Here is a 15,137-nt window from a genome sequence, read left to right on the forward strand (position 1 = left end):
GTTCACCACATTCTTCTTTTTAGCTATCACTTATGGGAACTCTTTTTGAAACTTATTAGGTGAATAAAATTGTCGTCGTCTTAGTTTTGCGAAAGTCGGCAATTTTATTTCCCCAATAGAGATAACACAGGAAACGTTGCCCTTTGGAAATTTAAATATCGATTGCACGATCACAATCGATTTTATCAGTGATTTTGTAAGAGAATAGTTGAAAGTTTGCTGGAGGAAAGTTTGGGCAAACAACTCAGTCTTTCAATTTCGAGTCGCGAACCACCTTAATGTATGACGTTGAATGGAAAAATAGGATTAACTGTTATGTGATACTTGTTGCCTTCGTTTTACACGTGCACGTATATGAAGAAAAAACCTAACTCATTATACATCCATTGTTGCGCAATGTTGACATTTGTCAAAATGTCTTGCAGTGGGGTCAACAGCGTGTTTGTCTGTGAAGATAACACTTCTCGGGATCAACAACTAGCTATTGAGCTAAGAGGGATGGCCTCAATGCAAATAAAAATACCACACACTTGAAAGGACAAGCTGAATTTACCTGTGGGTTTTGCAGAACATGCAGTTTGGCATATATAGCTTGAAGGACTTGACCAAGGGCATTTACACTTGCTATAAGCTTATAAAGTGGTGATAAAATGACAGCAGTCAAAGAAATCTAGTATTTTTATTTTAGGTAATTACATGTTTGTATACTTAATGACCTTAAGCATTAATCTATGGTGAATATTGTTCATGGTCTTTATCATAACACTTTCAATATGGTTGCAAACATGTGGCAAAAGTGAAAATTTACACACAACTGCAATATATAACGAAACATGTGAGCATTTTCAGTTCATATCTGGTTGAAATGTTAAAACTTGGGGAAAAGAAGCCGGGAAATTGGTTAACTTGCATGATTTTGCATGATTTACATTTCTTTCCCACCCAACGTGTGACTTCTTGTCATGCTAATATTTGAATGAAACAGATATTGTAATCTAGGGTTTACAAATTAATGAACATTGAACGAAGTTTTGCATACAAATAATTTTGAGGAAAATACGCTGTGTTAGGAGCAACTCCACTTTAGGCGTATTCCATTCACAGGTCCCATTTCATTATCAGTTGATGGAAAGTTCAATTGAGGACAGGGTATTGATAAAGTATTGACAAGCATTTAATATTTTATGCTAGAACCAGAGACTGAAAGGGGGTGCCTTTTTGACTCCTTCTATATTGGAGTAACTTTGACGGGACCACCACATAATTAATTAAAAGAAAATGGATAGAATATAACAAGTTTGAGGTATTAAACTGACAAGAGCGCCCCCTTGTGTCGTCTTATCAAATTCCACCTCTGCCGTAAAGATGTTTCTAGACGGATCCTCGCTTCGTATAAAAGTCCGCGTTGGTTTTCTTCACTACTCGTACTGTTAATGTACAAATGAGTGCCCGTCTCTTGCCGATGGGTGGGGAGGTTGGCGAGGGGTATAGTCCGATATAACAACTTCATTGAATTTTTGGTGGCTATTCAGAAGCCGATTGCGATTATCTTGTCCACAAACGAGGAGGGGTAGGGAGATATCACTTTGGAGTACACATGCCCTGAAGATTGAAGTATCGCATACACAAAGGAAGAGGAAGAGGCCTTTCCACGGATGATTTTATTTATTCTTCTCTATTGATAACATGCAAGTAGTATTCGGTCAGAGAGTTACTTGTAGAAGTTTATCGTTGCAGCAACGCCTACAGTCATATTAAGTGAATAGGTATAAAGGGAAGCTTGCGATGGTATATAACATAATTAAAGCAATTTGACTTAAGAGGTTTGGACTGCTACTGTTACCACCACAATTTGTCCTGGAAAAAAGTGACTTCATGTATGAGGCTTCCAGAAAACTTTGAATTTCAGCATCATCAAAAAACGCGGTCACTCCACGAAATGACCGTGCTAAAAATCAATGCCGTTTTGTAAATCACGGTACTCCACTGTAGTTAATTTTATTTTATTTCGGTAAATTGTATTTTAGTTCAATTTATTTTATTTATTTAATTTTGTTTTATTTTATTTATTCCGCAGCCGAGGCAATCTATGGAAGACTGTAAGAAAAAATACAGATACAGAGTTAAACCACAGAGACAATTTTTAAAACCGTCCAAAGTCACAGAAAGACGATCTATGTCATAGTAGTCATTTATAAGCGATTTAAATTGTCTCAGAATTCTACAAAAAAGGGACACAAGAGATACAACACAATCGACTCTACGGAATGGCACATTAAACAAATCAGTACACCGAGTGAAAAACCTATGTACACGAATACCTAAAAAGAAGTCAGGAATGTGAGAATGTGATTTCTCACTAATTTCTGAATACCGACTTGATCTTTATCACATCACTAGACATCAAAACACAGATATGTTTACAAACAAACTGAACCTTTATTTTTCGTGTGTCAGAATCAAGCAATGGAGAGCAACATTTCCCATGGTCATGTTCATTACTTTAAATTCATATTTTTTTTTCTTGTCGAGAATTCACAAAATCAGTCTGTAACCAAACGAAACCAACGATCAGAACTCAGTGGTCAACATTGAGGTTTTAGAGGTATTAACATGTATTGGAATGATCTTGAAGCCTCAATGTCGAACCAGGAGCATTGGTTTCACCACATCCCCTTTCAGTCTTGACCTCAGGCTCAAGAATTTCAATTAGTTACTTTAAGGTAGTATGAGCCCCGGGAACAAATTTTCGGGTGCAAGAATTTCTACTTATGGTTACATACAATGTATGCATCCGTGAAGAAAGATAGTATTTTAGTTAATAAGATTGCGGAGCGTAACTTAATCAAGTCAAGAGTAGCTGAATTTCTACCATTCCAAACTGTGTATTTTACAGATGAAGTAATAATGTCTAATGTCGCATTATTATCATTTTCAATTCTGCAATTATTGGTAATCTTTTCATATTTTTATTGTTATCAATATTGTGTTTTCTGATAAAGAAAGAAATGCATTCAAGTTCTTGTAGATTTGTTTTATATATTTACACGCAAATAAGATGTGTTCCGGGGATTCTTTTGAGCCACAAATATGGCATTTCCCATCATTGAATTTAAAAGTTTTGAACATGCTTCCTGTAATTAGGCCTCTGTGGAATACCTTTCATTTACTGAATTAATTACAATTCTTTTTGAATTAAGACGATAGAATAAAAGAGCTTGTAATTGTTGGTGGGTGTAAGATCTCAGCCTATTTATGACCAATTTGACATTTGACTTCATGCCAGCAATTTGCAATAAAGTGACTTGGTTTTCACATCACTCTTTGACAGACCATACTTCTCCAAGTCCAGAATATCATAGCTTTCTTAACTTTCAATGTTTGAACTGATTGGGATCTGGAATTGAATTGACCAGTGTTTCATATTCTGTCTTAATTTCCTCTTGCACTATTAACACCTCCTTTAGTTTTTGTAATTATATCCAATTGGTCAAGAGTTCATTGTGTTATCATTTCAGGTATCTTTAAGCCCTATAAAAACCTACTCTTTGACTATTTGTCATCGAAGAGGACGCTTCCTTCATTCATTAAGTTACAAATTCATACCTCGAGGTCGTGGAGCGCCCTCACAAGGCAGAACCTTTCATTCTTTTTCTGACATCAGTGTGATAAAAATTCCGTCGGTTTAACATGACTTTTTATACGTTTTGTGACCATATGAGAAACTTTGCGACTTTCACTCCGATCTCACATATTTTTCACGTATCTTGTTATTCAATTAAATTGTATATTCGTTCATTCGTCCAAAGAATCGGCGCCCTTTCATGACTTTGCACTTAGAAGTAAAGCATGCCTGTAGACTATATCAGTTGGGTAAATTTATTAGTGGAAGACGATAGAATGGACAATTTAGCGGTAAAGCGCATTTACTGCCTACTCAGAGTAATTCATGATTGGCACATGTCATGCAAACATGAGCATAACAGCAATAAAATAAAAAATCAACCGAGAATCGTTCACTTTCATTTAGTGGAGATTTATCGAAAGTCCGAAAAGAGCTGTCGAAATCAGTTCTCAGTTTATTCAATGAAGATTAACAGGGCAAGAGTAGCAGTAAATGTTACAATACGGTCATTCATTTGATCTTTGTAATATTGATAAACAATTATAAACGATTAAAAACGCCGCAACTTTAATATTCCTATACATCATGTAAATATTTTACACCTTATTTTCATTCACTTCGTAGTAGTAATTTGAGCAATTTGAAGAAGAAATTTTTGTATTACGAAAACTGACAAGAAGCGACAAGTAAGAAGCAGGTATGTCTTTGTGATAACCGGGATACTATCAAGTGAGGTATGCAACCAGTATTATGTCATTCATGTCAAACCGTGTGGTCTACTAGTACAGCATGAAATATTCGAATCTTAACATTATTGTCGATAAATTGGCAATTGGGAGACTTGAAGATATCTTTAACTTCATCGTGCGTTTTCTCAACGTTGAACGGCCCCACGGGCGTTTGAGTGTACCAAAGGGAACGTGCGCGTGTCAACACTAATGGCTTTTGCCATCAAAGGCCGTTTAAGCTTGCTAAAAGGGTAGACCTTCTCTTCCTTCATGTTTAAAGTTGTCGAAACTGCGCTCAAAGGTCGTATGGGACCCATACGACCAATGTGAACACTGTATCCAAGGTACGATGGTACCTTGAAGGGTCTGTCATAATCTACATCGTGTAATTTAAATGTTGTAGCTATGATGATGAGTTACATCTAGATATCGTGCACGAAATACATTGTTTGTAAACAAGAAACTCGCACAGTTCCGACGATGGTTTCCCTTTAAATTATCGAATATATTAAATTATCCAAGTGGTTTATAAAAAGGCACAGGCAGTCAAGAATGTGCGTGTACAAAATGAGTAACCATAGCGATATTATTTCGGCAGATGGTAGATAACTTACTCTGCCGCAGTAATTCTAGATTTACCTCCGCGTGGGAAATTAAAGCAAAACCTGTTCTCTCGAAACAGAGATGACAAACAGCTTTCATGACCTACAATCTTACGCCAAGAATGTGGTTTGTATTTGTGGTGGCCAACATATAGGTACGGTGGAAAAACCTTGTCCATAAGTCCATGGCTACGATCTATCTTGTGGATGGGAATGTCCTTGGCCATAATCTATCTTGTCCATGGAAAAGTCCTTCGTCATCCGTCAAATGATTAATATCATCGTAAACATATCACATCATTGTAATCATATTTGCTCAGAATCTTGGTTTTTCTGACGCAATTTACTCTGCCTTTGACTGTGGGATAATATTATATAAAGTTACAAGATTTTTTTCCAAAAAATATCACTATTCTGCAAGCAAACGAAACCAGGCAACCCATGAGCTAGTTGCAATAATTGTAGCCTTGGTGGGCTGGGCAGTGCGGCTTGGGCCTCTGTCGTGCCTGGTTGGGCATCGCGTAAGCCGCGCACGGCCCAGCCCACCAAGGCTACAATCATTGCAGCTACATGAGAGCTTGATGTGCTCGCTTCTCTACCCATGATATTAATCATCAATATGCATAATACAAGATCGAAAATGGAGCACCCAAGGTAATATTCATAAAAAATACCCTTGACACATTCACTCGAGGTTAATAACGTCAACAAGAATAGTACCAGAAAGTTGAAAGTTTTTACGATCGTTAGAATTGCAAAATAAGGGACTGGTCAGTTTCTTCAGCCGGGGGGGGGGCGGTGGATTCATGGGGGGGGGGTCACCCTGTTTTTGACTTTGGTGATAGGGGGGTCACCATGTTTTTGAAATCCCAATAGGGGGGTCAGTGTGTTTTTGAATTTTGAAACAGGCTCATCATTGCCTAAAATGCTAGTGTCAGCCACAAATTTCATCATTCAGTTGTATTTTTCGGCGCGCCCTTCGGGCGCGTAACTTTAATAATCAGTCATATTTTTCAGCACGCCCAACTTTAACATATCAAGCATACGTACATACATCAGAGATATCTGTATGTTCAATATTTTTCAGCGTGCTCTTCAAGCTCATTACTTTAATATATCAGACATTTTTCAGCATGCCCTTCAGGTGCATGACTTTATTATACAAGGCATATATATCAGAGATATCAGGATGTTTCATATTTTTCGGCGCGCCCTTTGGGCGCAATACTTTAATAAATCAGAGATATCTTGATGTTTGCTAAGTGAAAGTGTACCATTATGAAATCTGCATTTCATATGAAAAGGATGACAAATTCCTGACACTTTTCTGTTTTCTCTATGAGAATTCAGTATGAGAAAGCAACATGCACAAATATTTCACAATATATATTTGATACAGTGACTTATTTTAGAGATAGAAAAATGACAAGATATCTTTCCTTCTCATTGATGCAATTATTTTCCTTTGTGTCACTGGTTTTCTGTAGAAAGATGCTTTTTTATGAACAAAATAACATTTAAAAAGGCAGTTTTTGTCATTATTAGCTGTGCTTTTATGGGTTCAATGTTACAAGAGAAGGTCCTCTCAGACACTGCACACATCAGATTTGGCTAAGAAAGCTCTCTATGGCTCCTCAGGAGATTGAATTGGATGGTTGGCAAGTCTTAACACCCATCAAAGTTTTTGATTCACTGCTTTTTTCCTCTTTGATATTAATGATTGTCATCCATTTCTGTACAACAGTTCAGGACATCTGGTTAAGCATAGAAAGTGTGAAATACATTCACAGCTCATTCAAAATACAGCTCATTCAAAATGTACTGTATTCAAACTTTAAGATTGACACTTTGAAATTTCTATCTTACAACTGACATGTCAACTATTTCATTAAAACACAGAATGACTATTTAAAATATGAATATATGTAAAATGTAAAATATAATATATATACGTATATATACGTATATATATAATATATATATATATATAATATATATATATATATATATATATATATATATATATATATATATATAATTTATGTCAACTTTTTGTTTTACCTATGTCGGCGCCGGGGGGGGGGAGGGGTCACCCTGTTTTTGAAATTTGGAATAGGGGGGTCACCCTGTTTTCAAAATTTGGAATAGGGGGGGTCAGCCACTTTTTGACGTCGGCAAAAAATAATCCACCGGTCCCCCCCCCCAGGCCGAAGAAACTGACCAGTCCCTAAGCTAAATAGGACGCTTGTATACGTTGACAAAAAAATGATGTACAGATGAAACAGAAACAACGCGACAATGTTTGATATGATTGAATGTGGATAACGTGCTACATAGTTTTGTTTGGGTTTTTGTTGGAGCTACTATTGTTATATTTTTGTAATCTATGACTGAAGCCTGACATTATAGTATTTTCTTTATCTCTGTTTAACTAGTATTGATTTCGTTCCCAAATTTCTCGCAACATTAGCGTCGTCGGACGCGATAGATCCCGCGCAGTTCCTCTCCATTTACTGCGGGGGTACGAAAATGGCCATTAAAATGTGAGAAACAATAAAGAATACTGCTATTTAACCTTGTTTTGTGTACGAGCCTCTTTTTCCTTTGTTCTCTTCTTTCTTGCCTTAGTTTCCTAGCTTTGGGCATTGAGTTCTGACGGTTAAGTGTTAGCATGATGTATGTAGAGCGCCCCCTCTTCAACTATCGCAAAATGTTGGGTAATTTCTTTAGCTAGTTCCAAACTTTGCACGGTGATCCCCCCCCCCCCCCCAACCCGATTTTCATTGTTGATTTGGTAAGAGAATGGCTGAAAATTTCATTCAGGAAAGTTTGAGCAAAAGTTTAAGTCTTTCAATTTCGAGGCACATTCTACCGTAACCATTAAAGAAAGTGGAAACATGACCTTTTGACATAACATTAATTATTAATGATAGTCTGATGAGTATAAAGATTACTTAAAATCGGTTTACTGTTTATTGCTGCGAAAAACTGCTACAAGTTTGCTAAAGTGGAGCGAGCTACTTTTTCTTCCCCACAAAGAAACTCAAAATTGCTTTTCAGCAATATTCAAAGACACACAATCTAGTCTTTGTCGTCTGTAACAAATGTTGAGCGGAATGAACCCCTACTAGAGCCGAAAAGTATTGACGTTATGTAACTTTCATAAAGTTTTTCTACCGTCTCCTTTGGCGTGTTACATAATGACCATTCTGTTGAATTACAGGTGCTTTTTCGTAATAGCAATGGATACTGTCACATTTTCTTGCGTAATTTTGTCCCAGGCGATTTTAAACTCGGTGAATTAACGATCATTGCAAGACAGATAAATTTTACTGATATACTGATATTACGTCGACGCAACCCCTTTTAATGTTAACGCGCAATTATTGAATATCCTATGCAGAAAGTGACAAAAAATCACCTCATTGAAGCGAAAGGTTCCGAAATGTAACGATTATATGGTAATAAAGTCCGAAAATTACTAATAAAGCTTTAATAAAGTCCGAAAATTACTAATAAAGCTTAATTAAATGTAATAGTCCATTTTTTTCATCGCGTTAATTTAAAGGGCCATTATTTGTAACTTTTGACCATTTTCTACCTCGGAAAATTCCATGTTGGAGGCTCATATTTGTTGCAAAATGTTGTTTTACGAAGAAACAAACATGATTAGTGTAGCAGTGATGTTATAGGCGCATAAAACTGCTAATTTTTGTTCAAACGTGTTGCCCTTCCGAGCTCGTTTGTTGACGTCTGGCATGCTCAGCGTGCTGGGGAGAACAAAGATATGGTGACGCCGCGATCACGCGAGATGTACAAGTTCATTGCGTCATGGATTGCCAGACATCTGGCTACGCAACGTGCTCGGACAATGGACTACGACGTAAGTACCGGGCATAAGTAATGAATATTTATTTTGAAATTGCTGTAAATGGCTCGCGCAGGTGCAGAAGAATGCCTACGTTGCAATCCGCGTGTCAACAGATCACATGTTATTTAGTTGTAGGGCACGTAATGTTTCCGAATAATATGCGATTCTCTGTTATTTGACAGGCTATTCAACATGAGCCAGTGATCATTTCAATCAAAACTAACGGAAAAATCGCCAGAAGATACAGCTAATGGAACTTTAATAGAGATTAGCCTGGAAGTAAAGTTAACTAGTATGTTATACCTCGTGTGAATTAACATTAGTTATTAAACCATAGACAACTAAAGACGAAAGCTATTAAATGTGTACAACAAGTCCTGAAGACACGATGTAGAAATTTGTGCGACGTTGAGTCTTTTATCGTTACCGAACTGCCCGATGGCAAGTATTTGTGGAATATGCAAATGAGCATAAATTATGCATCATACAAACGTTCACTATCTTACAGCTGTTCACACCTCCTATCTGCTCATGGTCAAATTTATAGCTACCTTAATAAAGTTAAGTGTCATTATTCTTGCCATATTTTATCAATATTAAATTATTCAAATGTTGCTTAGTATTAAGCAACCCCTCAAACCGATCACAGATTAGTTCTGAACAAAAAGGTAATGTCACCCAAGTCATAAGGTTTCCTAAATTTGACAATCTAGCTGAACCATTATGTGAAAAAGCCTTGACGAAATGAGCAGACAGTAATTACAAAACATTCCAGACCCTCGAATATTAGCCAGTATGCTCAAATAAGCGGCGGTAACTAAATGCCATAAAAGTGTTGGGACTTCGTCCCTGACACATGAACCAGAAAATGTACGTTTGTGATTGGTATTTCACATACAGATATTGGACCTATTCGTACTAAATGTTGCGAGTGATTTTTATATACATTTTCTACAGAACAGTTCATAGGTTCCCCGGAAACTGAAACCAATGTGACGTGCTAAAATTTTTGGCTACAGCACTTTCATTGGGCTTGTATTCGTATTGCTACAGACGTGATGGGTTGAGCTAATAGAAGGTGTAGAGTTATCTGTGCAGAAATACAATCCGTAAGATTAATCTGGTTATAATCGTGTAGTACAGTTTTTCATTGCGAGTTGATTGTTATAAATGATCTGCCAATGCTGTGTCTTTGATGCACAGCAAAATTCCAACCCTCAGGGGTGCTCCCATGGAAGAGTCTCGGTGTATTTGCCACCCTTTTGGGTTGATTTTTCGCGAAAAAATACGGGTCAGTAAGAAAAAAATGTTCCCATGCTTCAGAAAAACCTTCATATGCAGTAAAACAATGGTAACGTCAAGAACATTCACAAGAGAGAGAGAGAGAGAGAGAGAGAGAGAGAGAGAGAGAGAGAGAGAGAGAGAGAGCGCAATGGAGAGTTTTCCTTGACATTGAGAATGTGGTAAATGAGTGGCTAGGATGGAGGAAAATACAAGTCATCTCTACTGTACGCTACAGAACGTTTTTCTTCCCAAGTTTACTTTTGTTCAACTTACCTTAGTATAATAGAGAGAGCGGCATCATACAGGCACGAATTTTAGGCCTCGTATCACGATTTTATTGCATTTTGTAAGTCATAAACGACTTGCGGAAAAATTAATTTTTTGAATATCACCAATTTGGTCATAAAAGAGCCTAATCAAAGACATTATGCACTGTCTTAACGTTTATGAATACAGCTCATTACGGACAGCACGACGTACATACCTCAGGAAAAGGCAAATTACTATTCCATTTCCGAGAATACCAAATACACAAATGACTGTGAGTATGGCTGTCGCTACGACGTACTCAGTGCCAGATGGCGACTGATCGCCAGTCCCGAGTATTGACCAATTGGTAGCCGTGTCGTTCATGTCCATGATGTCTATGCCTGCTTCCACGCAAAGAGCAAAGTTCTTCCCCACTCTCCCTCTTTCTTCTGATCTGAGCGACTCTGGAGTCTGGAGATTAAAAGTGAAGGACAGTTCATCAAACCTATACCTCGTGACCAAGATCTCATGATGTATTCATTGTGATGGGAAAGGTCATTGGACGACAGTGAAAATTCGACTCAATCGAACGACAATTGTTAGTTTTTATATTGACTCAGTAAATGGTATGTCCAAGAAAATGCTGACCTCTCGACATACGTAACATGTATTACCGTAGCTAAGGCCATGCCTAGTATTTCCGATCTGAAATTTTTGACTTGCGGAAAATAGCACTTAAAGAATGAACCTGCTGCGCGCAAATGACACTCGGTAGTGCTTACGCCACACGACAGAGGTGAATATATGTCTGTGAGGATCATAATACCCGTAATGTAAAATAGCTTCGCAAGGGGGGTGGTTAGGGAATCACGATAATGCCACAAAGAGAATTAATTTACTCGGTATTGGATCAGATAATCAACTGTGCATAGGAAACCCCTCACCCCCGGCACGGCACAAATAGAATTTATACAACACCAAGATCGGTCAAAAGTTGCTTTCGATTTCCCGGATAACAAGTTTTACTGTAAATGAAATGTACAAAAAAAGATATGGGAGAGGATGGATTCGCTAGAAAAATCATTATCTCATAAATGTTAAAATATTGAACTGAAAACTATATTAAGAACAAAGATTTATATATTCTACGGAGGTAAACTTGTTATTTTGGTCCTAACTACAACTGAGGCGAATTGTTAACCGAAGTGCACTAAATTGCATACTTAAATGAACAGAGCAAAATATTACACAAGGCTAAGGTTATTACGTTCAACCTTGTTTTTGCAACCTCCTGATCAATTTTCCTGGTACTAGGGTTTAAATACGACTCAGGAATGTGCGTCTGCTCCTGTTCATTTGCTGACATCAAGGATGCCATACTCTAGCAAGGAGTGAGAAATAGAAACCAGAAGGGACAGATGTGATAATAATTGACTTCGTTGGTCATGCCTTCCCATGATACTCTGTATTGAAAGACAGGTATTAAATTGTGATGCTGGCTCTCTGGCATATGGCATGCCTCTGTTATAATACTTCGGTGCCTTCTATTCCAGCATAAGTTAATTTAAGTACATACCGTTCTCTCGATCGTCAAGGTTCGTAAGAGTCCTGGTAAAATTTAGTCGCGTCGGTGGCTTTTAAACGATGTAACATTTACTGTTTATGTGAACGCGGCAGTCTTCAGTGCCTGGTTCTTGCATTAGTGCTTGTTAACACTTATTGTTTATGTGATTTTAGTACTGTGTTCTCCTTTGAAAGTTGTGTTTATTCAGTCAATTTGTTCAGAGATAAGCCTGATAAAAAAAAACCCTGCGCCTTTAAAAGCATATGTACTTTGGTATGCTAGACTGAAAGATCCGTCGCTCGAGGACGCACGTAAGTGGAAGGGGGGGGGGGGGGGGGGGGGTAGAGGAGCGCCCTCGAGCGACGGATCTTTCAATCTAACCCAATGCTTGCCCTTATGATTATTGATCATCGTACGTCAAAAACGTGCATTGTTACAAATTGGTCGGTAGTACATGGTCTAAGGCCGAGAGAGCTACATCATTAGATTAAAAGTCTAAGTGATTCATACTACGTATGATACACATATTCATTCAAAAATACAATAGAGCCTTGGATATAATTTCACTTCGAAGGCGGAGACGTTTCGTTAACGCGTTAGCGCAACTCTCTCCCTCCCCGCCCCCCTCTCTCTCTAGATACACAAACACAGTAGCAATAGTACAGCTTTCCGGTATTTACCATTTCATGCAACGGAGTCTTTGATAGCTTGATGCCCACAGCTTATTCTACCAGATACCAAAACTACATCCTCCAATCCTACTAAATCCTCTATCCAAGTAGATTATATTTGCCCTCTCTTTCCTTTAAAAGTATGGTTCTGGTTATATACAGTTTCAACAACGCCATTATACTAATGGGATTTAGCTTGGCAAAGTTTCGGGATGCTTGACATAAGATTTGCTGCATTACTTTTATAGATTTCTTAAATGTACAAATTGATTTCAATTGTGTAAGCCACATGTATCAAATTCTGACAATTAATTCTATATTAAGATTCGATGTACCAAAATTATGACTTGCTTGAAGACCGGACTGACAATTCATAAACAGTTATATACCCATGCTAAGAAAACCGTGACAAATATCGTTCATGAAGCTAAAACTAACTACTATAGTTGCAAAATCAACAACAGTCAAACGTGCAAGCAATTGTTCAGTGTTACACACGATTTACTTGGCAACAAGAAACCCTCTCCTCTTCCTACCAGATGCCATTGATCTCCCATATCGCTTCTGTGAATACTTTGACAGCAAAATTAAAACCATCAGAGCAAACCTTGATCGTGCCGATTCTCCCCCACCCATGTGTACTGAACCTTGCTTTCATGGAGAAAGTCTCAGTCATTTTAAACCAGTTTCTGATGACGTAGTGAAACGCATCATACTAAGGTCTCCTGCCAAAAGTTGTGACCTTGATGTTATGCCCACCAGTCTCTTAGTTGAATATTTAGACATCTTATTACCCACCATCACCAAAGTCATTAACAATTCTCTCACTTCAGGTATTTTTCCAGACGTCTATAAAACTGCTCTTGTAAAGCCCTTGCTTAAGAAACCATCTCTTGACCCAGATGATTTAAAGAATTATCGTCCCGTCTCAAATTTGCCCTTCCTTTCGAAAATCATAGAACGAATTATTCTTATGCAGTTAAATGACCATCTTATTTCAAACAAATTGTTGAATCCACTTCAGTCAGCCTATAGACCACATCATAGCACAGAAACGGCCCTCCTTAGAATTGTTAACGATCTCCTCACTGCACTAGACAGGGGTGAAATTAGCATTTTGACTTTGTTAGACCTCTCTGCTGCGTTCGACACTTTAGATCATGAAATTCTCCTTCATCGACTTGAACACTCTTTTGGAATCACTGATTGTGCGCTCTCCTGGTTCAAATCCTATCTGTCCCACAGATCACTGTTTGTTTCAATTGATGGCCGTAAGTCACATGTGTCACCTCTTCGCTTTGGTGTCCCACAGGGCTCTGTTTTAGGACCCATTTTGTTTGTATTGTACACAGAACCCCTTTTTAATATCGTTAAGTCACATTCTGTGAGTCATCATGCATTTGCAGATGACAATCAACTCTACAAAGCAACCAAAATTGATGAGATCCACTCCGCCATAGATTCCATACGAGATTGCATTAATGATGTCAAAACATGGATGAGGTACAACAAACTCCAGTTAAACGACAGTAAAACTGAAGCCATGCTTGTCATATCACCCAGACTGCAAGGCAGATTGTCCCTTCCCGACTCAATGTTAGTTGGTGATGCAGTTATTAAGTTTTCCGCATCTGTGAAAAATCTTGGTGTCACTTTAGATAGCCATTTAACCATGTCAGAGCACGTACATAATGTATGCAGAGCTGCCTATATTCAGCTGAGGCAGATCAGTTCTATTCGTCATCTGCTCACTGTTCAAGCCACTCAGACTCTTGTTATTGCTTTTGTCCTATCTCGTTTAGACTACTGCAACAGCCTTCTTTCTGGCTGCCCAAAACACCTCATTGACAAATTGCAACGTGTTCAAAATGCATCTGCTAGACTTGTCTATAAAGCCAAAAAATCACATAACATACAACCACTTTTAAAATCACTGCACTGGTTGCCCATAGCTAGTCGTACACAGTACAAACTTTCTACAGTTTTTTTCGACTTGGTTTCAGGGACTGGACCACAATATCTCTCTGACCTTTTGCAAATGTATACTCCCTCAAGACACCTACGTTCTTCATCTGACACACGTCTTTTTAGCATGCCGCGTGTTGCCACTAAATCCTTTGGTGAAAGGTCATTTTCCCACTCAGGACCGAAAACATGGAACAGTCTGCCTGTCAACCTACGCCATATAGATTCAAACATTTCATTCCGCCATGCCCTCAAGACATATTTTTTCAGAAAGTAGTGTATTTTGTCCTGCGCCTAGAGCTCCCTTTTGAGATTAGGCGCATTATAAATATTCTTTATTATTATTATTAATTCACGAAATATACAATTAGTTATTACCTTACTTGAGAGGAGTTGCAATATATTGTTCTAAAAATTCTATGTGATTATAATGTGTATGTTTTCCAGCCGGCTGCTTCTATAAAAATTTGCCTGACAGAAGAATGCACAAAACTTGCAAATAAGGGATCAATTACATTAAGGTGATTATGTCTAACTTTCACCCTGAATATTCTGGATTCAATTAAAGTCAATTTATC

The 15,137-nt window shown here is 37.8% G+C and overlaps 1 protein-coding gene across 1 annotated transcript in view; it reads right to left on the reverse strand.

Moving 5' to 3' along the window:
* The window catches only part of LOC139122730 (visual pigment-like receptor peropsin), a 44,614-nt gene that overhangs the window by 3,541 nt on the left and 25,936 nt on the right, over positions 1 to 15,137 (reverse strand). Inside the window, exon 2 of the mRNA XM_070688402.1 lies at positions 10,595 to 10,830. Within this exon, the coding sequence (XP_070544503.1) occupies positions 10,595 to 10,830 (236 nt within the window). The remainder of the gene's footprint in view (positions 1 to 10,594; positions 10,831 to 15,137) is intronic.

The sequence above is a fragment of the Ptychodera flava genome, chromosome 22 (genome assembly GCF_041260155.1).
Source record: "Ptychodera flava strain L36383 chromosome 22, AS_Pfla_20210202, whole genome shotgun sequence".
Lineage (NCBI taxonomy): Eukaryota > Metazoa > Hemichordata > Enteropneusta > Ptychoderidae > Ptychodera > Ptychodera flava.